Raw genomic sequence first — 26,965 nt, forward strand, 5'->3', positions numbered from 1 at the left:
ATCACTATCTCCAAACATATCAGCAAAATCCGTGGGACTTTTTTTCAGAGTCTCATCTGCTGGTAGGGTGTTGTCATTATAAGAGGAGATGAACTTAAAGTCACTGGTTCTAGATCCTGTTGTCAAATAGGCGTCATAATTGTAAGTGCTGCGTAAAGTTCCTGTTCCATCAACATCGGTGTAATTAGGAGGCAGATAAGCACTGGGGATTGCAACTGCTCCATCAAACAACAGTCTGGGCTTTCTCCTGCGACAAAACCTCACACCCATGACGATGATGATAAAGGTAAGGAAAATTGTAGAAACTGACACCAGTGCTATGATGAGGTATGAGGTCAACTTAGAATTCTTCTCATCATAGGAAATGTCTTTCAGTTCTGGAACCTCAGCCAAGTTATCAGAAATAAGTAAATACATGGCACAGGTGGCAGAGAGAGGAGGCTGTCCGTTATCTTTCACTGACACAATAAGGTTCTGTTTCATGTTGTCAGATTCAGAAATGTCCCGCTGTGTCCTGATCTCTCCACTGTGGAGTCCAATAGTAAAAAGGCCAGGATCAGTGGATTTGACTATTTGATAGGACAGCCAGGCGTTCTGTCCAGAGTCTGCGTCCACAGCTATCACTTTGGACACCAGAGAGCCTCCGTGGGCAGCTTTGGGGACCAGCTCAGTCATGAAGGAGTTTCCCTCAGGGGTGGGGTACAGTATCTGAGGAGAGTTGTCATTCACATCAGATACAAACACACTGATTGTCACGTTGCTGCTGAGCGGAGGAGAACCGTTATCTCTGGCCATCACGTGGACTTTAAAACTCCTGAATTGTTCATAATCCAAAGACCTCACAGCGTGGATCACTCCCGTGTCTCCATTCACAGACAGATAGGAGGACACCGGGGCACCGTTCACCTCACCAGGTAACAGAGAATAAATCACTGTACCGTTTTGTCTCCAGTCGGGGTCTCGAGCAGTAACGGAACATAAAGTGGAGCCAGGTTTGTTATTTTCAGTCACATATGCGCTGTAGGACTGCTCCTCAAACACAGGTGGGTTGTCATTGATGTCTGCTACAGATAACTGAACAGTTTTCGAGGAGGACAGAGGTGGAGAGCCCTCGTCAGTGGCAGTGATTGTAATGTTGTAATCAGACACTAGTTCACGGTCCAGTTGTTCTGTGGTCACCAGAGAATAGTAGTTTTTAATAGAAGGAACTAACTTAAAAGGGACACCTTGTTGAATCGAGCAGCGGACCTGTTTATTATTCTCAGAGTCTCTATCCTGAACATTAATGATGCCCACCTCTGTACCAGGTGACACATTCTCAGGTATAGGATTAGTCAGTGATTTCATGTACATAACTGGCGCGTTGTCATTAACATCAGTAATTTCAATAGTCAATGTGGCATATGAAACTAGTCCTAGTCCATCTTTTGCACTAATCTGCATTTCATAAGATGACACTTTCTCATGATCAATTAGCCCAGCTACTTTTACTTCTCCTGTTTTAGGATTTAAAGAAAACACGTTGCTATTTTCATCTGAAACATGGTCAAATTCATAGGTAATTTCACTATTTAAACCCTCATCCGCATCAGTGGCACTCACTGTGATCACCACTGTCTCAAGAGGAGAATTTTCTGGCAAATTTGCTTTATACACAGTCTGGCTAAACACTGGGACATTATCATTAGCATCCAGTACAGTGACGTGTATGACTACGGTACCTGATCTCTGAGGAGAGCCGCCATCGAATGCAGTGAGCAAAAGCGTGATCTCATTCTCACCTTCTCTGTCTAATTCTTTATCTAAAATTAATTCGCAGTATTTCCGGCCGCCGGGTTTTGTGTTAACGTTTAGTTTGAAATGGTCATTCTGCTGAAGAGAGTAGCTCTGAACAGCATTTTCACCGATGTCTCCATCATGCGCCTCCCCGAGAAGAAACTGTGCGCCCTTAACTGCCGATTCCCGGATTTCCAGTTTAATTGCTTCCTCTTTAAACTGTGGTGAATTATCGTTTATATCTATTACGCGAATGCTGAAACGATGGAGTTCTAAGGGGTTTTCCAGTACTAATTCCTGTTTTAGAACACATGATGCCCTTTTCGCACACAGTCCTTCTCTGTCGATTCTTTCCTGTATAATCAAATCCCCGGTGTTGAGATTAACACTGCAGTACTGAACGCTGTTATCCTCAGTATCGGTGCGAGCCCTCCTAGCAGACAGTCTTCCAACTTCAAGTCCAAAATCTTTAGCGATATTTCCAATTACAGATCCACGTTTCATCTCCTCTGGAATAGAATAGCTCACGTCTCCGTTGATCAAGTGAAAAGAAAGAAGCATAAATATAAAGCCGTAGTGCAGCGCACGCCTGCAGTAAGCCATTGTTACAAACAGAAAGAATGGACACATGCGACTTTACCAAGTAAACCAGATATCAACGACGCATTGATGACACCCTCTTGGCAGTTTTAAAGGAAGCGTTTAAATTCGTCTGCGGTTCTGTAGCTGAATCATGATTTACATTCCTTGACAAAGAAGGGTGGAGAATGAACGGGTTTTGTTGGTTTGCTGGTATACACTGACACCATGAGTATGTTTGTGGGAATAACAGTTCAACATAAAGGCTACAATTGTTGGCATTTTCCAAATATATTATGCAGTCCTAGATTTTTAATTTCTGTGAAAACCTAAAACAACTGGAATGATTATAAACCACCAAAAGTTTTAAGCGTCAATATCCGTAATTATTTGTTGTAAGAATGCTACTTGGTGACTTTCAAGACCCAGTTTTCAACTTAACTGACAGTACTATTCTCGAAATGGTTAAACATAAATTCTGGAAGACGCATAATGATTACCTGTTAAATGGGTCTTATAAATCATGACGATACCGACATGTCAAGTAATCCCACTATATCTAGGGAAGCTGGCATAGATATGTTTAAGTGCATGTGTTAATTTACCTTGCTAATGCAGACACGTCTGGAAAGCAGTAGATCATTTTTACATCTAAATACCTTAAAAAATACAAAATCACATTTTTATTAAGACACCTGAAACGATTTACATATGTATATGGCTTTTAAAATACTAAATATTGGATGAATGTTGTAACACGCTTCATTTAAGGACGCAATGAACAGCAACATTGATCACACGCACGGTATCAATAAAGCTCGCCCGTACGGTTCTGTCTTGCTGTATAGATTACACTACAAAATATTCCAAAAGACTGCAACAATCATACAAATCCATCATCATATTAGATCACAGCACAAAAAGTTGCACATTTACCAAAAAGACTATGTTTATTTGAACAGACTCACCGATATGGAAAAGCTTGGAGGTGATAAAAGGACATACTTTTTAAAGATGCATGGTTGAATGCATTTCAGTACCAAGGACAGTGACGCAAGGATTGCAACCAAAGAGCCGATAAACAGAAATACCATTATTTTCACGTCAGGTTCCACCGACAGGCAGTCTATGCATTGGGAAAAGTTTTACTAAATTGTGTGAAGCAAATGAGGTGTTGAATAAACCTACTATAAAACCTGTTTAAGAGCCGTTTGTCTACACACAAAAGAAATTATTCAGTTGTTGCAGTATGCACATCAACACAATCTAACAACAAATACAACTATAGAACATGAGATGAATCAACCACCATAGAAATGTAAACCCTTTTAACCTTTTAATCAGGAAATTAGACAAGAAAGATGCACCAGGAAAGACTGGAAAGGAGCCAGGCTATATGTTTTGTAGGACTCTTAAAGAACAAAGTAAGATTAAATATTTGCCATATCAGTGCACGAACAGAGGAAGAAACGTCAAAAAGAGTATAAAGCATTTGGCCAATAATACTTATGGGTGAGAAGTTTATAAAAAAGTGAAGGGAAATTTGCGCCTACCTCGGGGGAACCATCACTATCTTCAAATGCATCAGCAAAGTCTGTAGGGCTTTTTTTCAGAGTTTGATCTGCAGGCAATGTAGTGTCATTATAAGATGAGATAAATTTAAAGTCACTGGTTCTAGATCCTGTTGTCAAATAGGCGTCATAATTGTAAGTGCTGCGTAAAGTTCCTGTTCCATCAACATCGGTGTAATTAGGAGGCAGATAAGCACTGGGGATTGCAACTGCTCCATCAAACAACAGTCTGGGCTTTCTCCTGCGACAAAACCTCACACCCATGACGATGATGATGAATGTGAGGAAAATTGTAGAAACTGACACCAGTGCTATGATTAGGTATGAGGTCAACTTGGAATTCTTCTCATCATAAGAAATGTCTTTCAGTTCTGGAACCTCAGCCAAGTTATCAGAAATAAGTAAATACATGGCACAGGTGGCAGAGAGAGGAGACTGTCCGTTATCTTTCACTGACACAATAAGGTTCTGTTTCATGTTGTCAGATTCAGAAATGTCCCGCTGTGTCCTGATCTCTCCACTGTGGAGTCCAATAGTAAAAAGGCCAGGATCAGTGGATTTGACTATTTGATAGGACAGCCAGGCGTTCTGTCCAGAGTCCGCGTCCACAGCTATCACTTTGGACACCAGAGAGCCTCCGTGGGCAGCTTTGGGGACCAGCTCAGTCATGAAGGAGTTTCCCTCAGGGGTGGGGTACAGTATCTGAGGAGAGTTGTCATTCACATCAGATACAAACACACTGATTGTCACGTTGCTGCTGAGCGGAGGAGAACCGTTATCTCTGGCCATCACGTGGACTTTAAAACTCTTGAACTGTTCATAATCAAAAGACCTCACAGCGTGGATCACTCCCGTGTCTCCATTCACAGACAGATAGGAGGACACCGGGGCACCGTTCACCTCACCAGGTAACAGAGAATAAATCACTGTACCGTTTTGTCTCCAGTCGGGGTCTCGAGCAGTAACGGAACATAAAGTGGAGCCAGGTTTGTTATTTTCAGTCACATATGCGCTGTAGGACTGCTCCTCAAACACAGGTGGGTTGTCATTGATGTCAGCTACAGATAACTGAACAGTTTTAGAGGAGGACAGAGGTGGAGAGCCCTCGTCAGTGGCAGTGATTGTAATGTTGTAATCAGACACTAGTTCACGGTCCAGTTGTTCTGTGGTCACCAGAGAATAGTAGTTTTTAATAGAAGGAACTAACTTAAAAGGGACACCTTGCTGAATGGAGCAGTGGACCTGTTTATTATTCTCAGAGTCTCTATCCTGTACATTAATGATGCCTACCTCTGTGCCAGGTGACACGCTCTCAGGTATGGGATTGGTCAGTGATGTCATATATATAACGGGTGCATTATCATTAACATCAACAATTTCAACTATTAAAGTAGCATATGACGCCAATCCCAAACCATCTTTGGCACTAATTTGCATTTCATATGACGACTCTTTTTCAAAGTCAATCGGTCCAACAACCTTGACCTCTCCTGTTCTGGGATTTAAAGTGAAAATTTGGTTCTCGTCTAAAACATGATCAAATGCGTATGTAACGTCACCGTTCACTCCTTCATCTGCGTCAGTAGCACTCACTGTGAGTACAACAGTATCAAGAGGAGAGTTTTCTGGTAGACGTGATTTATACACATTCTGGCTGAACACTGGTTCATTATCATTAGCATCCAGTACAGTGACGTGTATGACTACAGTACCTGATCTCTGAGGAGAGCCGCCATCAAATGCGGTAAACAACAACATAATCTCGTTTTTATCTTCTCTGTCTAACTCTTTGTTTAAGACGAGTTCACCGTATTTTCTTCCGTTGCCCTTTGTCTTAATATTTAAGGAAAAATTGTCATTTTGCTGAAGGGTATAACCCTGAACACCATTTTCTCCGATGTCTCCATCATGTGCTTCATCCAATGGAAACCGTGCACCCTTCACTGCTGACTCCCGAATTTCAAATTTAAGTGATTCCTCTTTAAACTGGGGTGAGTTGTCATTAATGTCCTGGACGCGGATACTGAAACGATGCAGTTCTAAAGGATTTTCTAGGACTAGTTCCTGTTTTAATACACACGATGCCTTTCTCCCGCAGAGTCCCTCTCTGTCAATCCTTTCATGCACAACCAAATCTCCGGTATTTAGATTGACGCTACAGTATTGAACGTTGTTATCCTCTGCACTGATACGAGCCTTGCGAGCAGACAGCCTTCCCAAATCCAGTCCAAAATCCTTTGCGATATTTCCAATTACAGATCCACGTTTCATCTCCTCTGGAATAGAGTAGCTCACGTCTCCACTGATCGGGCGAAGAGTAAGAAAAACAAACAGAAGCCCATAGTATGGTGCACACCTGCAGTAATCCATGGTCCTTCAGAGGAAAAAAGCAACACCTGAGACTCTTAAAATCTGCATATACCAACGATGCGTTAATGATCTGCTCCTCGTACTCAGAAATGAAGCCTTCTAACTGAACTGCGACTAGGAAGCTGAATCAGTCCTTACATTCGTTGACAAAGAAGGGTGGAGAATGAAAGCGTCTTCTTATTTGCTAGTCCACACTGACACCTTGAGTCTTTTTTAGGTGTAACAGGCGTATATGAAATCGTGTACACCTTTACAAGCAAAACAGTTCAATAATTTTAATTGAGGGACTAAACCAAATCAGCTGTAATTATATAAATTGGTAAGAGTTTGATGAATTCAGACTCATAACTTTACTTTGCTGGTTCAGACGGCTGATTATTTAGATTTTGCTTTAGGTTATGTTATTTAACTTTTCAGTATTTTAATATATGAAATTAATTATATGAACACCATCATATTCGAGAAGAACTTCAATGAATATATTAAAATAGCAGTACTTCATGGGTTATAATCAAAACGAAATAAAACCATATTTATAAAAGCACACTGTGGGGAAAAAAGCATCGGTTGTTACGGTCAGTGGGTTTTAAATGACTACATTAATATAATAATTGAAAAAAAAATTGTGGGGGGAAAAAAAAAAAAAAAAACGTTAGAAAAGGAAGACTTTTTTCCTCAAAGGCTCTAGCAAATATCTTTCCTAAAACAGGGGTGTCAAAAAGCGTTGCCTGAAATAATACCCACAATTAATTTCCAATGTTGACATACTATTCAATCTCTTTAGATACTCGGTTATTGAGCACTAATATATTTAAAAAGAGAGAAAAAAAAAAAAAAAAAAAAAAAAAAAAAAAAACGAGGGTAAACAACAAGACGAGCCACAATAAAAAACAGCAAATATGATCATTGGAGAAAAAAAGACAAGAAGGATCATGCAGGGCATTAAACTGAAAGATTATCAAAAAACAAAACAAGAAAGGCTTGAGCGAACCAGAGTTCAGCACCATGGATAGAGAAGCAATACCAGCAATCACAGAAACCCAACAATAAGAAAGAGATTAAAAGGTTAATCTGTCAAAAAATATACCTGATATTCAAATATATAAAAGTGAAAAACGATGGACGAAAAATGTCAATATGGTGCATTTAAGAAACACATCAACCTGTATAGGTATGTGCAATCTTTTGCCATAGGAACAACTTACAAAAGCAACATTAAATAAAACCTAAGTTACATGAAGGTTTTCCCTACCTCTGGTGAACTTTCAGTTTCCCCAAATACGTCACAGAAATCTGTTGGACTTTTTTTCAAAGTCTCATCTGCAGGTAAGGTAGTGTCATTATATGATGAGACGAACTTAAAGTCACTGGTTCTAGATCCTGTTGTCAAATAGGCATCATAATTGTAAGTGCTGCGTAAAGTTCCTGTTCCATCAACATCTGCATAATTAGGAGGCAGATATGCGCTGGGGATTGCAACTGCTCCATCAAACAACAGTCGGGGCTTCCTCCGCCGACAAAACCTCACACCCATGACGATGATGATAAAAGTAAGGAAAATTGTTGAAACTGACACCAGTGCTATGATTAGGTATGAGGTCAATTTGGAATTCTTCTCCTCATAAGAAATGTCTTTCAGTTCTGGAACCTCAGCCAAGTTATCAGAAATAAGTAAATACATGGCACAGGTGGTAGAGAGAGGAGGCTGTCCGTTATCTTTCACAGAAACAATGAGGTTCTGTTTCATGTTGTCAGATTCAGAAATGTCCCGCTGTGTCCTGATCTCTCCACTGTGGAGTCCAATAGTAAAAAGGCCAGGATCAGTGGATTTGACTATTTGATAGGACAGCCAGGCGTTCTGTCCAGAGTCCGCGTCCACAGCTATCACTTTGGACACCAGAGAGCCTCCGTGGGCAGCTTTGGGGACCAGCTCAGTCATGAAGGAGTTTCCCTCAGGGGTGGGGTACAGTATCTGAGGAGAGTTGTCATTCACATCAGATACAAACACACTGACTGTCACGTTGCTGCTGAGCGGAGGAGAACCGTTATCTCTGGCCACCACGTGAACTTTAAAACTCTTGAACTGTTCATAATCAAAAGACCTCACAGCGTGGATCACTCCCGTGTCTCCATTCACAGACAGATAGGAGGACACCGGGGCTCCGTTCACCTCACCAGGTAACAGAGAATAAATCACTGTACCGTTTTGTCTCCAGTCGGGGTCTCGAGCAGTAACAGAACATAAAGTGGATCCAGGTTTGTTATTTTCAGTCACATATGCGCTGTAGGACTGCTCCTCAAACACAGGTGGGTTGTCATTGATGTCAGCTACAGATAACTGAACAGTTTTCGAGGAGGATAGAGGTGGAGAGCCCTCGTCAGTGGCAGTGATTGTAATGTTGTAATCAGACACTAGTTCACGGTCCAGTTGTTCTGTGGTCACCAGAGAATAGTAGTTTTTAATAGAAGGAACTAACTTAAAAGGGACACCTTGCTGAATCGAGCAGCGGACCTGTTTATTGTTCTCAGAGTCTCTATCCTGTACATTAATGATGCCCACCTCTGTACCAGGTGACACATTCTCAGGTATGGGGTTAGTCAGTGATGTCATGTATATAACTGGGGCATTATCATTAATATCTATAATTTCAATAGTCAATGTGGCATATGAAACTAGTCCCAGTCCATCTTTTGCACTAATCTGCATTTCATAAGATGAAACTTTTTCGTGATCAATAAGTCCAGCTACTTTTACCTCTCCTGTTTTGGGATTCAACGTAAATACGTTGCTATCTTCATCTGATAAATGGTCTAACTCATATGTAATTTCACTGTTTAAACCATCGTCTGCATCTGCAGCAGTCACTGTGACCACCAGTGTATCAGGAGGAGAGTTTTCTAGCAAACTGGCTTTATACACAGTCTGGCTAAACACTGGGACATTATCATTAGCATCCAGAACAGTGACGTATATGACTACGGTACCTGATCTCTGAGGAGAGCCGCCATCAAATGCAGTGAGCAAAAGCGTGATCTCCTTTTGATCTTCTCTGTCTAATTCTTTTTCTAAAACTAATTCGCAGTATTTCCGGCCACCAGATTTTGTGTTAACATTCAGTTTGAAATGATCATTCTGCTGCAGAGAGTAGCCCTGAACAGCATTTTCACCGATGTCTCCATCACGCGCTTCCCCGAGAAGAAATTTTGCACCCTTATCTGCTGATTCCTGGATTTCCAGTTTAATTGCTTCCTCTTTAAACTGAGGTGAATTGTCATTAATGTCTTGCACACGAATGCTGAAACGATGGAGTTCTAAGGGGTTTTCCAGTAAGAGTTCCTGTTTTAAAACACATGACGCCTTCTTTGCACAAAGCCCTTCTCTGTCAATCCTTTCCTGCACAATCAAATCCCCTGTATTAAGATTTACACTGCAGTATTGAACGCTGTTATCCTCAGTATTGATACGGGCCTTGCGAGTAGAAAGTCGTCCCACATCAAGTCCAAAATCCTTCGCGATATTTCCAATCACAAATCCACGTTTCATCTCCTCCGCTACAGAATAGCCCACATCTCCACTGATCGGGCGAAGAATAAGAAAAATAAAGACAAGACCGTACTGCAGCACAAATCCACTGTAGCCCATGGTGAAAGACAGGGAACACGAGACCATACCAAGCCAAGTAAACATCAACCATACATCGATTATTGCTTCTTTTCTATCCAAATGGAAGTGCCTTTACTCAACACAGATGCAGTAGCTAAATGAGTCTTTACATACGTTGACAAAGAAGGGTGGAGAATGAACAACCCTTCTTGTTTGCAGGTACACACTGACACCATGAGTACACTTTCAGGAACAGCAGTTGTACATGGAAAATGTTCTGCATTGATCGTGACTCGGGAATAATAATAATAATAATAATAATAATAATAATAATAATAATAATAATAATAATAATAATAATAAAAAAATAATAATAATAATAATAATAAGAAGAAGAAGAAGAAGAAGAAGAAGAATAAAGGCCTATTTTTGTATCACTGTTTGAAATTCATGTTGCATAATCAGCTTTAAAAATGACCTGCATCACAATTCATTGATCTATTATTCTGAGATGTGAAAAGACAGAAAAGACTAACAGCCTAAAGCAAATGTTCCATAGATTAAATATCTCATGATATTATCTGCAGTGTTCACCACTCAATAAACTGTACACTTTAAAGTCAAATCGTAAAAGAAAAATCCAATCTTTAAGTAAATATCAATGGCATTTCATCTTTGTCTGAAGAAAACGTAATAATCCATTTCCAGCTTTCTGCAACTTCTATCCTGAAGCAAGAAACGTAACAAGACAGAATAAAAATTAAGAACACTAACGACTAAACAGACGGAAACATTCACACATAGATATCTGTAGAAGAAGGACGAAATGGAAAATCTACCTAATGTAGAAAAAAAAAATCAATAATTCAAATGACTAAATAAATAAATAAATAAAATATTAGGGTTAAACCCTTAAAAGAAAAAAAAAATGTATGGAAGCGTCACTACCTGAACATGACTGGAAGGAATAGAGACTGAAACTTTTCAAATGTCACAGCATCTATTGACAAGCCTTGGAAAACGTACTGCATGTGTGTGTAAATTCACCGTTTTAGTGAATGTAACCTAAACGGAAATATGAGATTAAAAAAAATAATAATTAAAATTAAATTTAAAAAAAAACACAGAAAGATAATTGAGAAGTAAGATAATAATTAATTGTACTTTCCAAGTACAATAACAACACGACTATGGAAACACTTTCGAGGGAAAAATACACCGCTGTATAGCACCCAGTTAAAACACCAGAAACCAGTTAAATATCAAATGTAGAACAGAGATGGAAGACAGTATGTGGGGAAAAACGTGACAATATGTTCTTAATAAAACTCAAAATTGGACGAAAACATGGAATACGTGCCTACCTCAGGTGAGCCATCACTATCTCCAAACATATCAGCAAAATCCGTTGGACTTTTTTTCAGAGTCTCATCTGCTGGTAGGGTGTTGTCATTATAAGAGGAGACGAACTTAAAGTCACTGGTTCTAGATCCTGTTGTCAAATAGGCGTCATAATTGTAAGTGCTGCGTAAAGTTCCTGTTCCATCAACATCTGCGTAATTAGGAGGCAAATACGCGCTGGGAATTGCAACTGCTCCATCAAACAACAGTCTGGGCTTTCTCCTGCGACAAAACCTCACACCCATGACGATGATGATAAAAGTAAGGAAAATTGTAGAAACTGACACCAGCGCTATGATGAGGTATGAGGTCAATTTGGAATTCTTCTCCTCATAAGAAATGTCTTTCAGTTCTGGAACCTCAGCCAAGTTATCAGAAATAAGTAAATACATGGCACAGGTGGCAGAGAGAGGAGGCTGTCCGTTATCTTTCACTGACACAATAAGGTTCTGTTTCATGTTGTCAGATTCAGAAATGTCCCGCTGTGTCCTGATCTCTCCACTGTGGAGTCCAATAGTAAAAAGGCCAGGATCAGTGGATTTGACTATTTGATAGGACAGCCACGCGTTCTGTCCAGAGTCCGCGTCCACAGCTATCACTTTGGACACCAGAGAGCCTCCGTGGGCAGCTTTGGGGACCAGCTCAGTCATGAAGGAGTTTCCCTCCGGGGTGGGGTACAGTATCTGAGGAGAGTTGTCATTCACATCAGATACAAACACACTGACTGTCACGTTGCTGCTGAGCGGAGGAGAACCGTTATCTCTGGCCATCACGTGAACTTTAAAACTCTTGAACTGTTCATAATCAAACGACCTCACAGCATGGATCCCTCCCGTGTCTCCATTCACAGACAGATAGGAGGACACCGGGGCACCGTTCACCTCACCAGGTAACAGAGAATAAATCACTGTACCGTTTTGTCTCCAGTCGGGGTCTCGAGCAGTAACGGAACATAAAGTGGATCCAGGTTTGTTATTTTCAGTCACATATGCGCTGTAGGACTGCTCCTCAAACACAGGTGGGTTGTCATTGATGTCAGCTACAGATAACTGAACAGTTTTAGAGGACGACAGAGGTGGAGAGCCCTCGTCAGTGGCAGTGATTGTAATGTTGTAATCAGACACTAGTTCACGGTCCAGTTGTTCTGTGGTCACCAGAGAATAGTAGTTTTTAATAGAAGGAACTAACTTAAAAGGGACACCTTGCTGAATCGAGCAGCGGACCTGTTTATTATTCTCAGAGTCTCTATCCTGTACATTAATGATGCCCACCTCTGTACCAGGTGACACATTCTCAGGTATGGGGTTAGTCAGTGATGTCATGTATATAACTGGGGCATTATCATTAATATCTATAATTTCAATAGTCAATGTGGCATATGAAACTAGTCCCAGTCCATCTTTTGCACTAATCTGCATTTCATAAGATGAAACTTTTTCGTGATCAATAAGTCCAGCTACTTTTACCTCTCCTGTTTTAGGATTCAACGTAAATACGTTGCTATCTTCATCTGATAAATGGTCTAACTCATATGTAATTTCACTGTTTAAACCATCGTCTGCATCTGTAGCAGTCACTGTGATCACCAGTGTATCAGGAGGAGAGTTTTCTAGCAAACTGGCTTTATACACAGTCTGGCTAAACACTGGGACATTATCATTAGCATCCAGAACAGTGACGTGTATGACTACGGTACCTGATCTCTGAGGAGAGCCGCCATCAAATGCAGTGAGCAAAAGCGTGATCTCCTTTTGATCTTCTCTGTCTAATTCTTTTTCTAAAACTAATTCGCAGTATTTCCGGCCACCAGATTTTGTGTTAACATTCAGTTTGAAATGATCATTCTGCTGCAGAGAGTAGCCCTGAACAGCATTTTCACCGATGTCTCCATCACGCGCTTCCCCGAGAAGAAACTGTGCGCCCTTAACTGTCGATTCCCGGATTTCCAGTTTAATTGCTTCCTCTTTAAACTGAGGTGAATTGTCATTAATGTCTTGCACACGAATGCTGAAACGATGGAGTTCTAAGGGGTTTTCCAGTAAGAGTTCCTGTTTTAAAACACATGACGCCTTCTTTGCACAAAGCCCTTCTCTGTCGATCCTTTCCTGCACAATCAAATCCCCTGTATTAAGATTTACACCGCAGTATTGAACGCTGTTATCCTCAGTATTGATACGGGCCTTGCGAGTAGAAAGTCGTCCCACATCAAGTCCAAAATCCTTCGCGATATTTCCAATCACAAATCCACGTTTCATCTCCTCCGCTACAGAATAGCCCACATCTCCACTGATCGGGCGAAGAATAAGAAAAATAAAGACAAGACCGTACTGCAGCACAAATCCACTGTAGCCCATGGTGAAAGACAGGGAACACGAGACCATACCAAGCCAAGTAAACATCAACCATACATCGATTATTGCTTCTTTTCTATCCAAATGGAAGTGCCTTTACTCAACACAGATGCAGTAGCTAAATGAGTCTTTACATACGTTGGCAAAGAAGGGTGGAGAATGAACAACCCTTCTTGTTTGCAGGTACACACTGACACCATGAGTACACTTTCAGGAACAGCAGTTGTACATGGAAAATGTTCTGCATTGATCGTGACTCGGGAATAATAATAATAATAATAATAATAATAATAATAATAATAATAATAATAATAATAATAATAATAATAATAATAATAAGAAGAAGAAGAAGAAGAAGAAGAAAGGTCTATTTCTTGTATCACTGTTTGAAGTTCATGTTGCATGACTGGCTTTAAAAATGACCAACACCACACATCATTGATCTGTTATTCTGAGATGTGAAAAGACAGAATAAACTAACAGCCCAAAGCAAATGTTCCTTAGATTAAATACCTCATGATATTATCTGCAGTATTATCCACTCAATAAATTGTACACTTTAAAGTCAAATCGTAAAAGAAAAATCAAATTTTCAAGTAAATATCAATAGCATTTCAGCTTTGTCTGAAGAAAACGTATTAATCCATTTCCAACTTTCTGAAACTTCTGTCCTGAAGCAAGAAACGTAACAAGACAGAATAAAAATTAAGAACACAAATGACTAAACAGATGGAAACATTCACACATAGATATCCGTAGAATAAGAACGACATGGAAAATCTACCGAATGTAGCAAAATAAATAAATAATTCAAATGGGAAAATAAAATAAAATAAAATAAAATAAAAATAAATAAAGAAATAAAGAAAGAAAGAAAGAAAGAAAGAAAGAAAGAAAGAAAGAAAGAAAGAAAGAAAAAGAAAAATAAGGTTAAAACCTGAAAAAAAAGTGTATGGAAGCATCACTAACTCTGGACATGACTGGTAGGAATAGAGACTGAAACTTTTCAAATGTCACAGTATCTATTGAAAAGCCTTGGAAAACGTACTGCATGTGTGTGTAAATTCACCGTTTTAGTGAATGTTACCTAAAGGGAAATATGGGATAAAAAACAGAAAAATAATTGAGAAGTAGCCAAAGATAATAATTAATTGTACTTTCCAAGTACAATAACAACACGACTATAAAAACACTTTCGAGGGGAAAAGTATGCCGCTGTAAAGCACCCAATTAAAACACCAGAAACCAGTTAAATATCAAACGTAGAAGATAGATGGAAGAAAGTATATGGAGAAAAACGTGACAATATCTTCTTTACAAAACTCAAAATTGGATGAAAACATGGAATACGTGCCTACCTCAGGTGAGCCATCACTATCTCCAAACATATCAGCAAAATCTGTTGGACTTTTTTTCAGAGTCTCATCTGCTGGTAGGGTGTTGTCATTATAAGAGGAGACGAACTTGAAGTCACTGGTTCTAGATCCTGTTGTCAAATAGGCGTCATAATTGTAAGTGCTGCGTAAAGTTCCTGTTCCATCAACATCTGCGTAATTAGGAGGCAGATAAGCACTGGGGATTGCAACTGCTCCATCAAACAACAGTCTGGGCTTTCTCCTGCGACAAAACCTCACACCCATGACGATAATGATAAAAGTAAGGAATATTGTAGAAACTGACACCAGTGCTATGATAAGGTATGAGGTCAATTTGGAATTCTTCTCCTCATAAGAAATGTCTTTCAGTTCTGGAACCTCAGCCAAGTTATCAGAAATAAGTAAGTACATGGCACAGGTGGCAGAGAGAGGAGGCTGTCCGTTATCTTTCACTGACACAATAAGGTTCTGTTTCATGTTGTCAGATTCAGAAATGTCCCGCTGTGTCCTGATCTCTCCACTGTGGAGTCCGATAGTAAAAAGGCCAGGATCCGTGGATTTGACTATTTGATAGGACAGCCAGGCGTTCTGTCCAGAGTCCGCGTCCACAGCTATCACTTTGGACACCAGAGAGCCTCCGTGGGCAGCTTTGGGGACCAGCTCAGTCATGAAGGAGTTTCCCTCCGGGGTGGGGTACAGTATCTGAGGAGAGTTGTCATTCACATCAGATATAAACACACTGACTGTCACGTTGCTGCTGAGCGGAGGAGAACCGTTATCTCTGGCCATCACGTGGACTTTAAAACTCCTGAACTGTTCATAATCAAACGACCTCACAGCGTGGATCACTCCCGTGTCTCCATTCACAGACAGATAGGAGGACACCGGGGCACCGTTCACCTCACCAGGTAACAGAGAATAAATCACTGTACCGTTTTGTCTCCAGTCGGGGTCTCGAGCAGTAACGGAACATAAAGTGGATCCAGGTTTGTTATTTTCAGTCACATATGCGCTGTAGGACTGCTCCTCAAACACAGGTGGGTTGTCATTGATGTCAGCTACAGATAACTGAACAGTTTTAGAGGACGACAGAGGTGGAGAGCCCTCGTCAGTGGCAGTGATTGTAATGTTGTAATCAGACACTAGTTCACGGTCCGGTTGTTCTGTGGTCACCAGAGAATAGTAGTTTTTAATAGAAGGAACTAACTTAAAAGGGACACCTTGCTGAATGGAGCAACGGACCTGTTTATTATTCTCAGAGTCTCTATCCTGTACATTAATGATGCCCACCTCTGTACCAGGTGACACATTCTCAGGTATGGGGTTAGTCAACGATTTCAAGTTTACAACTGGAGCATTATCATTAACATCAACAATTTCAATGATTAAAGATACATATGATGCCAAACCCAAACCATCTTTTGCACTAATCTGCATTTCATATGACGATTCTTTTTCATAATCAATAGGTCCAACAACTTTGACCTCTCCTGTTTTGGAATCCAAAGAGAAAATCTGTTTTTTATCAGACACATGATCAAATGCATATGTAACGTCACCGTTCACTCCTTCATCTGCATCAGTAGCACTCACTGTGAGTACAATAGTATCAAGAGGAGAATTTTCTGGAAGACTTGCTTTATACATATTCTGGCTAAATACCGGTTCATTATCATTAGCATCCAGTACAGTGACGTGTATGACTACAGTACCTGATCTCTGAGGAGAGCCGCCATCAAATGCGGAAAGCAACAACATAATCTCGTTTTTATCTTCTCTGTCTAACTCTTTGTCTAAGATGAGTTCACCATATTTTCGTCCATTGCCCTTTGTCTTTATATTTAATGTGAAATGATCATTTTGTTGAAGAATGTAGCCCTGAACGCTATTTTCTCCGATGTCTTCATCATGTGCTTCATCCAGTGGAAACCGTGCACCCTTCACTGCCGATTCGTGTATTTCTAATTTAAGTGAATCCTCTTTGAACTGTGGTGAGTTGTCATTAATGTCCTGAACACGGATATTAAACCGATGCAGTTCTAAAGGATTTTCCAGAACTAGTTCCTGTTTGAGAACACATGACGCCTTTTTCCCACAAAGTCCTTCTCTGTCGATTCGTTCCTGCACAATCAAATCCCCGGTATTGAGATTAACACTGCAGTACTGAACGTTGTTGTCCTCAGTATCGATACGAGCTCTACGAGTAGACAGTCGTCCTGCATCAAGACCGAAATCCTTCGCGATATTTCCAATCACAGATCCACGTTTCATCTCTTCTGGGATAGAATAGCTCACGTCTCCTTGGATCGAGTGAAGAGTAACAAAAAGCAATAAAATGCTGTCGCACCGCACACACCTGCTGTATCCCATCTTATCCACACAAAGCCTGGACAAGCGAGACTTTAAATAGGCAGAAAATAGCAAAGATGAATCAGTGATTCCTTTTGTGCCGTATAGCAATTGAAACGTTTTAACTCAGCTGCTATTCGGTATCTGCATCAGGCTGCAATTTCGTTCACAATGAAGGGTGGAGAATGAAAAGACTTTCTGGTTTGCTGGTGCACACTGACACCATGAGTATATTTGAAGGAATAACATTTGGGCATGTAAAAATGAATTAGTCTGCACTTCAACACATCCCTTTTCGACGTTTACCTCGCGCATTTAACCATATTAATTTAATCATCACATCACATAAAAAAAAAAGTTTGCAAGGTTCAAGAAACTTGCGCATAGTTAAAATGTATTAGACCACACTAATGTTTGTTTTAAGTAAATTATTGTCCCAAGCTCTCATGTTTTATAGCTGTATATATTGTGTAGATATAGGAGTGGAGTTTATTCTTGGGAACAAAACAAAACAAAGCAAACAAACAAAAAACAAAACAAAACAAAACATTGTTGAATGGTACTGACTCTTGGCACAAATGCAAAAGTACAAATTCATAGCGAAAAACAAAGCAGGAAAGCAAATACCAATTGTAAAAATACTGAAAGTGTACTTCAGTAAAAGCGAATTAAAAAAATAAATAAAATAAAATCGTACTAATGTTAATCACTTGATGTGTCCCTCAAGGCTGCTCTTTGTTAATGACCGCACATGTGATTTCCTTTCTGCACACTCTTCTATTCTGTTGCAGCACAGACTATCATATAATACACTAAAAACAGACTAAAGCCATCATATGCACTTCAGTGTCATCTGGGGTTGAGATAGAGACACAAAATACATGCAGTCTACATTTTAAAACAAGATTGAGAAAGCAGGGAGTGACTATGTGAATACTGAAAGGTCTACAGATGTGTGATCAGCACCAAGGACAGAGGAAGAAGAAGGACAGTCAGAAACACCTCATAACAAAACCATGACACGGGTTTACCATCACTAATGTACAGTGTCTGTCATGGACGTTTTCTAGCACTCTGGACACAATTTGAAGCACGAAAGTCACTGAGTCGGGGTTGAAGCAAGTATATTTTTACATATGTAAAGATATAGTGAGACAACAGAGTCTTTCTCTCTGATGCCTACCTGTCACAGAAATGCCAGCGGTTTTAAACACATGGTCATCACCATAAAAGGTCAATTGTCAGTTTCTGGTTTTACGTTCCATTTATGAATGCATTCTCCTTTTAAAGTAAGGCTATACTGATCACAGCAGGTGAAATGTTAAAATTAGAAACTTAACATGCATCGTTGCAAATTTTTTGGTCATGTCACATCTGTAAAATAACATTTAATGAAGAAGCACTGATAGAAATTACAATAATTATATTGTAAATCATTAGCAAAATTCACTAAATACCTGTAAATGATAAGGCAAAGTTGTGCAGAGTGTGGAGGCAGAGTGAAATGTCACAATTCTAAGAAAGCTGCTTACGGACGTAAAATTTTGATGAAAATAGTCTTGCACCATTAAAGAATAGAATTGTCAACACATGATCGAGAAAGAAAAAAAAAAGCCCACAGAGTGTACACCAATGTCAACGTTTACCAACCCATAAAAGCACTCAAAATGTGAAGATAGTAGCAAAGGCAAACAAAAGACAAAGGAAGAGAGAATTAAGTGAAATTCACATTGCCTTTAGTCTTCTCAATAAAAAAGGAAATTTTTCAAATGGTTTCCTACCTCAGGTGAACCATCACTATCTCCAAATGCGTCAGAAAAGTCTGTTGGACTTTTTTTCAGAGTCTCATCTGCTGGTAATGTAGTGTCATTATAAGAGGAGACGAACTTAAAGTCACTGGTTCTGGATCCTGTTGTCAAATAGGCGTCATAATTGTAAGTGCTGCGTAAAGTTCCTGTTCCATCAACATCTGCATAATTAGGAGGCAGATACGCACTGGGGATTGCAACTGCTCCGTCAAACAACAGTCTGGGCTTTCTCCTGCGACAAAACCTCACACCCATGACGATGATCATAAATGTAAGGAAAATTGTAGAAACAGACACCAGTGCTATGATGAGGTATGAGGTCAATTTGGAATTCTTCTCATCATAAGAAATGTCTTTCAGTTCTGGAACCTCAGCCAAGTTATCAGAAATAAGTAAATAAATGGCACAGGTGGCAGAGAGAGGAGGCTGTCCGTTATCTTTCACTGACACAATAAGGTTCTGTTTCATGTTGTCAGATTCAGAAATGTCCCGCTGTGTCCTGATCTCTCCACTGTGGAGTCCAATAGTGAAAAGGCCAGGATCAGTGGATTTGACTATTTGATAGGACAGCCAGGCGTTCTGTCCAGAGTCTGTGTCCACAGCTATCACTTTGGACACCAGAGAGCCTCCGTGGGCAGCTTTGGGGACCAGCTCAGTCATGAAGGAATTTCCGTCCGGGGTGGGGTACAGTATCTGAGGAGAGTTGTCATTCACATCAGATACAAACACACTGACTGTCACGTTGCTGCTGAGCGGAGGAGAACCGTTATCTCTGGCCATCACGTGGACTTTAAAACTCTTGAACTGTTCATAATCAAACGACCTCACAGCGTGGATCACTCCCGTGTCTCCATTCACAGACAGATAGGAGGACACCGGGGCACCGTTCACCTCACCAGGTAACAGAGAATAAATCACTGTACCGTTTTGTCTCCAGTCGGGGTCTCGAGCAGTAACGGAACATAAAGTGGAGCCAGGTTTGTTATTCTCAGTCACATATGCGCTGTAGGACTGCTCCTCAAACACAGGTGGGTTGTCATTGATGTCAGCTACAGATAACTGAACAGTTTTAGAGGAGGACAGAGGTGGAGAGCCCCCGTCAGTGGCAGTGATTGTAATATTGTAATCAGACACTAGTTCACGGTCCAGTTGTTCTGTGGTCACCAGAGAATAGTAGTTTTTAATAGATGGAACTAACTTAAAAGGGACACCTTGTTGAATCGAGCAGCGGACCTGTTTATTATTCTCAGAGTCTCTATCCTGTACATTAATGATGCCCACCTCTGTACCAGGTGACACATTCTCAGGTACAGGAGTGGTCAGTGATTTTACATAAATAACTGGGGCATTGTCATTAATATCGGAAATCTCAACAATCAACGTTGCATATGACGCCAATCCCAAACCGTCTTTGGCACTAATTTGCATTTCATATGATGATTCTTTTTCATAATCAATAGATCCAACAACTTTGACTTCTCCTGTTTTGGAATTTAAAGAAAAAATACGACTGTCATCTGAATCATGGTCAAATGCATACGTGACATCACCGTTCACTCCTTCATCCGCATCAGTAGCACTCACTGTGAGTACAACAGTATCAAGAGGTGAATTTTCTGGCAAACTTGCCTTATACACATTCTGGCTAAATACCGGTTCATTATCATTAGCATCCAGTACAGTGACGTGTATGACTACAGTACCTGATCTCTGAGGAGAGCCGCCATCAAATGCAGTGAGCAACAACATAATCTCGCTTTTATCTTCTCGGTCTAATTCTCTATCTAACACCAATTCACCATACTTTCGTCCACTGCCCTTTGTCTTTACATTCAGTGAGAAATTATCATTTTGTTGAAGGGTGTAGCCCTGAACACCATTTTCTCCGATGTCTCCATCATGTGCCTCATCCAGCGGAAACCGCGCACCTTTATCTGCTGATTCTTGAATTTCCAGTTTGAGTGATTCCTCTTTAAAATGTGGTGAGTTGTCATTAACGTCCTGGACGCGGATATTAAAACGATGAAGTTCTAAAGGGTTTTCCAGGACGAGTTCTTGTTTTAGAACACATGACGCCTTTTTCCCACAAAGCCCTTCTCTGTCGATTCTTTCCTGCACAATCAAATCCCCGGTATTGACATTAACACTGCAATACTGAACGTTGTTGTCCTCAGTATCAACACGAGCCCTCCGAGCAGACAGTCTTCCCACATCAAGACCAAAATCCTTCGCGATATTTCCGATCACAGATCCACGTTTCATCTCTTCTGGAATAGAATAGCTCACGTCTCCATTGATCCGATGAAGAATAAGAAAAATAAGTACAAGGCTGTACCGTGGGGTGCATCGACTGTAATCCATTGTTATTCACAGAAATACTGAACGCAATAAACTCTAACAAGAAGACAAAACATCAGCGATGCATTACTGATATCTTCTTTGCCGTATCAAGCAAAGCGTTTAAACGCAACTATGGTATAGTGGCTGAATCTGTCTTCGTTGACAATGTAAGGTGGAGAAACACTGTACTTCCTGGTTTGCTAGTACACACTGACACCATGAGGCGGTTGTAAAGAATAACAGTTTTATGTGAAAACTGGACTGGCAATATCAATTTCCCGTTTTGAAATAGAAGACTAAAACAATGGAATCAAGAATCTCATAAACCCAAGAAAGTTCTAAACACTCAAAACCGTTTTGCTTCTATCATCTTTCAGACCACTGTTCTCATAGTTTATCCAAATTGGATGTTTTGAAACACAAAAACAGCAAGAGCTTTAAACAACTTTGCATAGATAAAATGGACATGGGTACACTAATCCGATAAATGTGCCAAAACATACTGGATCTATGTGAGCGATTGAGTTTCACTACTTTTTAACATGCGAGAACAGCAGTGTGATTCAGTCCAGGAAAACAGCTTAATTGCACCCTCTCATTACTTGGATACAACACAAATTAATTTCTAATCATAATAATAAGTAAAAAAAAAAGGGGGGGAAAAAAACAAAAAAACTTGTACACCACATGTAACATATTTAATTTTGCTATATGCTGTCCTTCGTATTATAAGTCAACAGCATATAAAGTAAAAAAAAAAAAAAAAAAAAAAAGAAAGTAGTTTTTCCATCAAAGTAACTCATATGAATTACTTTAAATGGGAGCTGTCAGGCATTGCTGTTCTTCTAATCTCTTACATTGTCAATAATTAAGCTAAAAATATTTCAGACTACCAAAAAAAAAAAAAAAGAAAAAGAGACCAAACCAATCACATAGACCAGTCCCTCACACACTGTAACAACATGCCAAGAGAAACCTCACTATTCTGGCCAAAACTATAGTGAGTTGTACTAGAAATAAAGTAGATAAAATGGTGATTAAGATTTCAGCACCAAGGACAGAGGAAAGAAGGCCCAAAACACACAACATGGGAGAAAACAGATAAAAGTTTTTCTTTTTTCCTCAAGTTTCTTAAACATTGACCAAAATCCATAGTATTTGTTGAATTGTGTGTTTGATTGGTAATATTAATGATATATTCAATGTAGAAAACTGCGATAATTCTATGAATGACATTTTAAGCAGAGCATCGTTGAAATGTCAACAAATAGCAAGAAGTGAAAAAGCAACTACATGAAATTATTATGTGGTGGACAACAAATATGGAATCTACAAAAACGGCTTAAAAAAACCAACCAACCAAACAACCAAACAAACAAACAAACAAACAAACAATAGAACTGCCAACACAATACCGAGACAAAAATAAAGTCTAGAGAGTATACTTGAAGCCATTTTTAAGTGCCCCCGTAAAAAAAATATCATGAAAGTATAGGTAAGACGGACACCACGATAAAAGAGGAAAAAGAAAATTAAACTGCCTTTATGAGTCGGTCAAAATAAATGTTCAATGAGATGTTTGCCTACCTCAGGTGAACCATCACAGTCTCCAAACGCATCAGAAAAGTCTGTTGGACTTTTTCTCAAAGTGTCATCTGCAGGCAATGTACTGTCATTATATGATGAGACAAACTTAAAGTCACTGGTTCTAGATCCTGTTGTCAAATAGGCGTCATAATTGTAAGTGCTGCGTAGAGTTCCTGTTCCATCAACATCTGCATAATTGGGAGGAAGATATGCACTGGGGATTGCAACTGCTCCATCAAACAACAGTCTGGGCTTTCTCCTGCGACAAAACCTCACACCCATGACGATGATAATGAAGGTAAGGAAAATTGTAGAAACTGACACCAGCGCTATGATTAGGTATGAGGTCAACTTGGAATTCTTCTCCTCATAAGAAATGTCTTTCAGTTCTGGAACCTCAGCCAAGTTATCAGAAATAAGTAAATACATGGCACAGGTGACAGAGAGAGGAGGCTGTCCGTTATCTTTCACTGACACAATAAGGTTCTGTTTCATGTTGTCAGATTCAGAAATGTCCCGCTGTGTCCTGATCTCTCCACTGTGGAGTCCAATAGTAAAAAGGCCAGGATCAGTGGATTTGACTATTTGATAGGACAGCCAGGCGTTCTGTCCAGAGTCCGCATCCACAGCTATCACTTTGGACACCAGAGAGCCTCCGTGGGCAGCTTTGGGGACCAGCTCAGTCATGAAGGAGTTTCCCTCCGGGGTGGGGTACAGTATCTGAGGAGAGTTGTCATTCACATCAGATATAAACACACTGACTGTCACGTTGCTGCTGAGCGGAGGAGAACCGTTATCTCTGGCCATCACGTGGACTTTAAAACTCCTGAACTGTTCATAATCAAAAGACCTCACGGCGTGGATCACTCCCGTGTCTCCATTCACAGACAGATAGGAGGACACCGGGGCACTGTTCACCTCACCAGGTAACAGAGAATAAATCACTGTACCGTTTTGTCTCCAGTCCGGGTCTCGAGCAGTAACGGAACATAAAGTGGAGCCAGGTTTGTTATTTTCAGTCACATATGTGCTGTAGGACTGCTCCTCAAACACAGGTGGGTTGTCATTGATGTCAGCTACAGATAACTGAACAGTTTTAGAGGACGACAGAGGTGGAGAGCCCTCGTCAGTGGCAGTGATTGTAATGTTGTAATCAGACACTAGTTCACGGTCCAGTTGTTCTGTGGTCACCAGAGAATAGTAGTTTTTAATAGAAGGAACTAACTTAAAAGGGACACCTTGTTGAATGGAGCAGTGGACCTGTTTATTATTCTCAGAGTCTCTATCCTGTACATTAATGATGCCCACCTCTGTACCAGGTGACACATTCTCAGGTATGGGGTTAGTCAGTGACTTCAAGTTTACAACTGGAGCATTATCATTAACATCAGTAATTTCAACTATTAAAGTAGCATATGACGCCAATCCCAAACCATCTTTGGCACTAATCTGCATCTCATATGATGACTCTTTTTCATAATCAATAGGTCCAACAACTTTGACCTCTCCTGTTTTGGGATTCAAAGAGAAAATTTGGTTTTCATCAGAAACATGATCAAATGCATAAATAACTTCACCACTAACTCCTTCGTCTGCATCAGTAGCACTCACTATGAGTACAATGGTATCAAGAGGAGAATTTTCTGGTAAGGTTGCCTTGTACACATTCTGGCTGAATACTGGTACGTTATCATTAGCATCCAGTACAGTGACGTGTATGACTACAGTACCTGATCTCTGAGGAGAGCCGCCATCAAATGCGGTAAACAACAACATAATCTCGTCTTTATCTTCTCTGTCCAACTCTTTATTTAATACTAGTTCTCCATATTTTCGTCCATTGCCCTTTGTCTTTATATTTAAGGAGAAATGGTCATTTTGTTGAAGGGTGTAGCCCTGAACTCCATTTTCTCCGATGTCTCCATCATGTGCCTCATCCAGTGGAAACTGTGCACCCTTATCTGCTGATTCCCGTATTTCAAATTTAAGTGATTCCTCTTTAAACTGTGGTGAGTTGTCATTAATGTCCAGGACGCGGATACTGAAACGATGAAGATCTAAAGGATTTTCTAGGACTAGTTCCTGTTTTAATACACACGATGCCTTTTTCGCACATAGTCCTTCTCTGTCGATCCTTTCCTGTATAGTCAAATCTCCAGTATTTAGGTTAATGCTGCAGTATTGAACGCTGTTATCCTCAGTATCTATACGAGCCCTGCGAGCGGACAGTCTTCCCACATCAAGTCCAAAATCCTTAGCGATATTTCCAATCACAGATCCCCGTTTCATTTCCTCTGGGATAGAATAGCTCACATCTCCGTGGATCGAGTGAACAGTAAGAAAAACAAATACAAAGCCGTGGTACAGCGCACATTTGTTGTAACCCATTGTCAGTCACTGAACGATTGGATACAAAAAAGTGAATTAGACCAATATCCTCGAAGTAATAGTATTTTCTCCTATCCAGCCACAGAAGAATGGTTTTATCTCAAGTGCGTTTCAGTAGATGATTCAGTCTTTACATTTGCTGACAAAGACGGGTGGAGAATAAACGACCTTTTTCGATAGCTAGTAGACACTGACACCATGAGTATAGTGTCGGGAATAACACTTACAAAAAAAGGTTCCACGTTTTTCAACACGTGTGCTCATTCCTTTCAATTAAACCCACGTTAATTAGAATCAAAAGTCAACAAAAGTTCTAAAAATCCAAACCCGCATTTTTCTTCTGTTATGTAGTTCGACAGTGTATATGAGAAACTACCGTTATAGACAGCAAAAGTCAATCATTTGAAGCGTTGGTCAAATACATTATGCTCGTATTTTAAACAGGGCAGTAAGCCGAACTAGTCCACGGTTTGCTGAGTTTAAAATGTGTACTAGTTTGTATTGTTTTATAATGGGCAGTATGGATGGTTGGATTTACTCTCGTGAAACACTAATTAATTATCTGTAATGACATAATAAATACACTGTCAAAGAATTACAATATGATCAAAATAATTGGAAACAATATAATTATTTAAATCACGTTCGATAGACTACATAAAATCCTAATGTAAGCAAGGAAATTATATTTCAGACTAGGTCTTGAGAATTCCTTTACGTACAGGAGCAGTCAAACACTTTTGACTACACAAATGCACGGGACCCTTCACTTTATTATCGCCGTCCCAAAACTGACGAAATACTCAATACAGTTTAGAGGATATAGTCAAAAAACAGTGGGAAAGGACTGAAATGACCACAAATATCAATCAATAATATGTGATAATTCCAACAATAAATTTTTTTAAAAACTCATCTAGAAAAAGCTTATCATGTACTAACTTCAGCACCATAGACAGATACATAGGACCAACAAAAGAGATAACGGATTATCACAGGGAGAAGAATATTGTTTTTTTTTTTTTAGGATACAATCCAATTCCGAACAGAATAGGTAAATAAAAGAATGTCAAAGTGTGTGCAGAGGATGGGTGTGTTTAATTAATTCACTCTCAAAATAGGTTTAAAGTTGTTGAAATATCATGAGATAATTGTTTATTAGGATTTGTGAAAAATATCCAAATCTGAATTGAACTGAAAAATTAGAAGAAACACTTACAGTTTATGATACTAATATCAACTTAGTATTGACCGAAAAAAAGACAGTGTAGCAAAGCAACAAAGAGGATATTAAACACTATGAATTTAAATAGAAACTAAGAACGAACCTATATACAGCAGGAAAAAGAGCAAGACAAAAAACAAAACAAAACAAAAAAAGATGTGCTTTGTTTTTAAACCTTCTTACGACAGAGTGCTAAAACAGCATCAATAAAGCACACAATTACAAATGCGGTGTATTAAT

At 39.7% G+C, this 26,965-nt stretch overlaps 3 protein-coding genes across 36 annotated transcripts in view; all 3 read right to left on the reverse strand.

Moving 5' to 3' along the window:
- The window catches only part of LOC115426731 (protocadherin gamma-C5-like), a 332,740-nt gene that overhangs the window by 231,111 nt on the left and 74,664 nt on the right, over nucleotides 1-26,965 (reverse strand). Inside the window, exon 1 of one of the 34 annotated variants that reach the window (XM_030144933.1) lies at nucleotides 23,113-25,614. The exons of 28 other annotated variants lie outside the window; for them this stretch is intronic. In XM_030144933.1, coding sequence (XP_030000793.1) covers nucleotides 23,113-25,500 — 2,388 coding nt within the window. In that variant the 5' untranslated portion in view covers nucleotides 25,501-25,614. Of the gene's footprint in view, nucleotides 1-7,548; nucleotides 10,040-19,158; nucleotides 21,664-23,112; nucleotides 25,615-26,965 lie in introns of those variants that run through there. 5 more of the 34 variants (XM_030144952.1, XM_030144929.1, XM_030144948.1 and 2 more) reach the window with 5 other exon arrangements.
- On the reverse strand, nucleotides 11,220-13,765 carry LOC115427489 (protocadherin beta-16-like). Its single transcript, XM_030146068.1, has one exon. The coding sequence runs from the start codon at nucleotides 13,698-13,700 to the stop codon at nucleotides 11,220-11,222; it is 2,481 nt and encodes an 826-aa protein (XP_030001928.1). The 5' UTR covers nucleotides 13,701-13,765.
- On the reverse strand, nucleotides 14,909-17,538 carry LOC115427490 (protocadherin beta-15-like). The gene has a single exon (XM_030146069.1). The coding sequence runs from the start codon at nucleotides 17,396-17,398 to the stop codon at nucleotides 14,909-14,911; it is 2,490 nt and encodes an 829-aa protein (XP_030001929.1). The 5' UTR covers nucleotides 17,399-17,538.

Source organism: Sphaeramia orbicularis, chromosome 10, assembly GCF_902148855.1.
Source record: "Sphaeramia orbicularis chromosome 10, fSphaOr1.1, whole genome shotgun sequence".
Lineage (NCBI taxonomy): Eukaryota > Metazoa > Chordata > Actinopteri > Kurtiformes > Apogonidae > Sphaeramia > Sphaeramia orbicularis.

What these genes read in the sequence shown, in the direction of transcription:
- LOC115427489 (XM_030146068.1), bottom strand. Translation starts at nt 13,700, where the DNA reads ATGTTTACTTGGCTTGGTATGGTCTCGTGTTCCCTGTCTTTCACCATG.
- LOC115427490 (XM_030146069.1), bottom strand. Translation starts at nt 17,398, where the DNA reads ATGGGATACAGCAGGTGTGTGCGGTGCGACAGCATTTTATTGCTTTTT.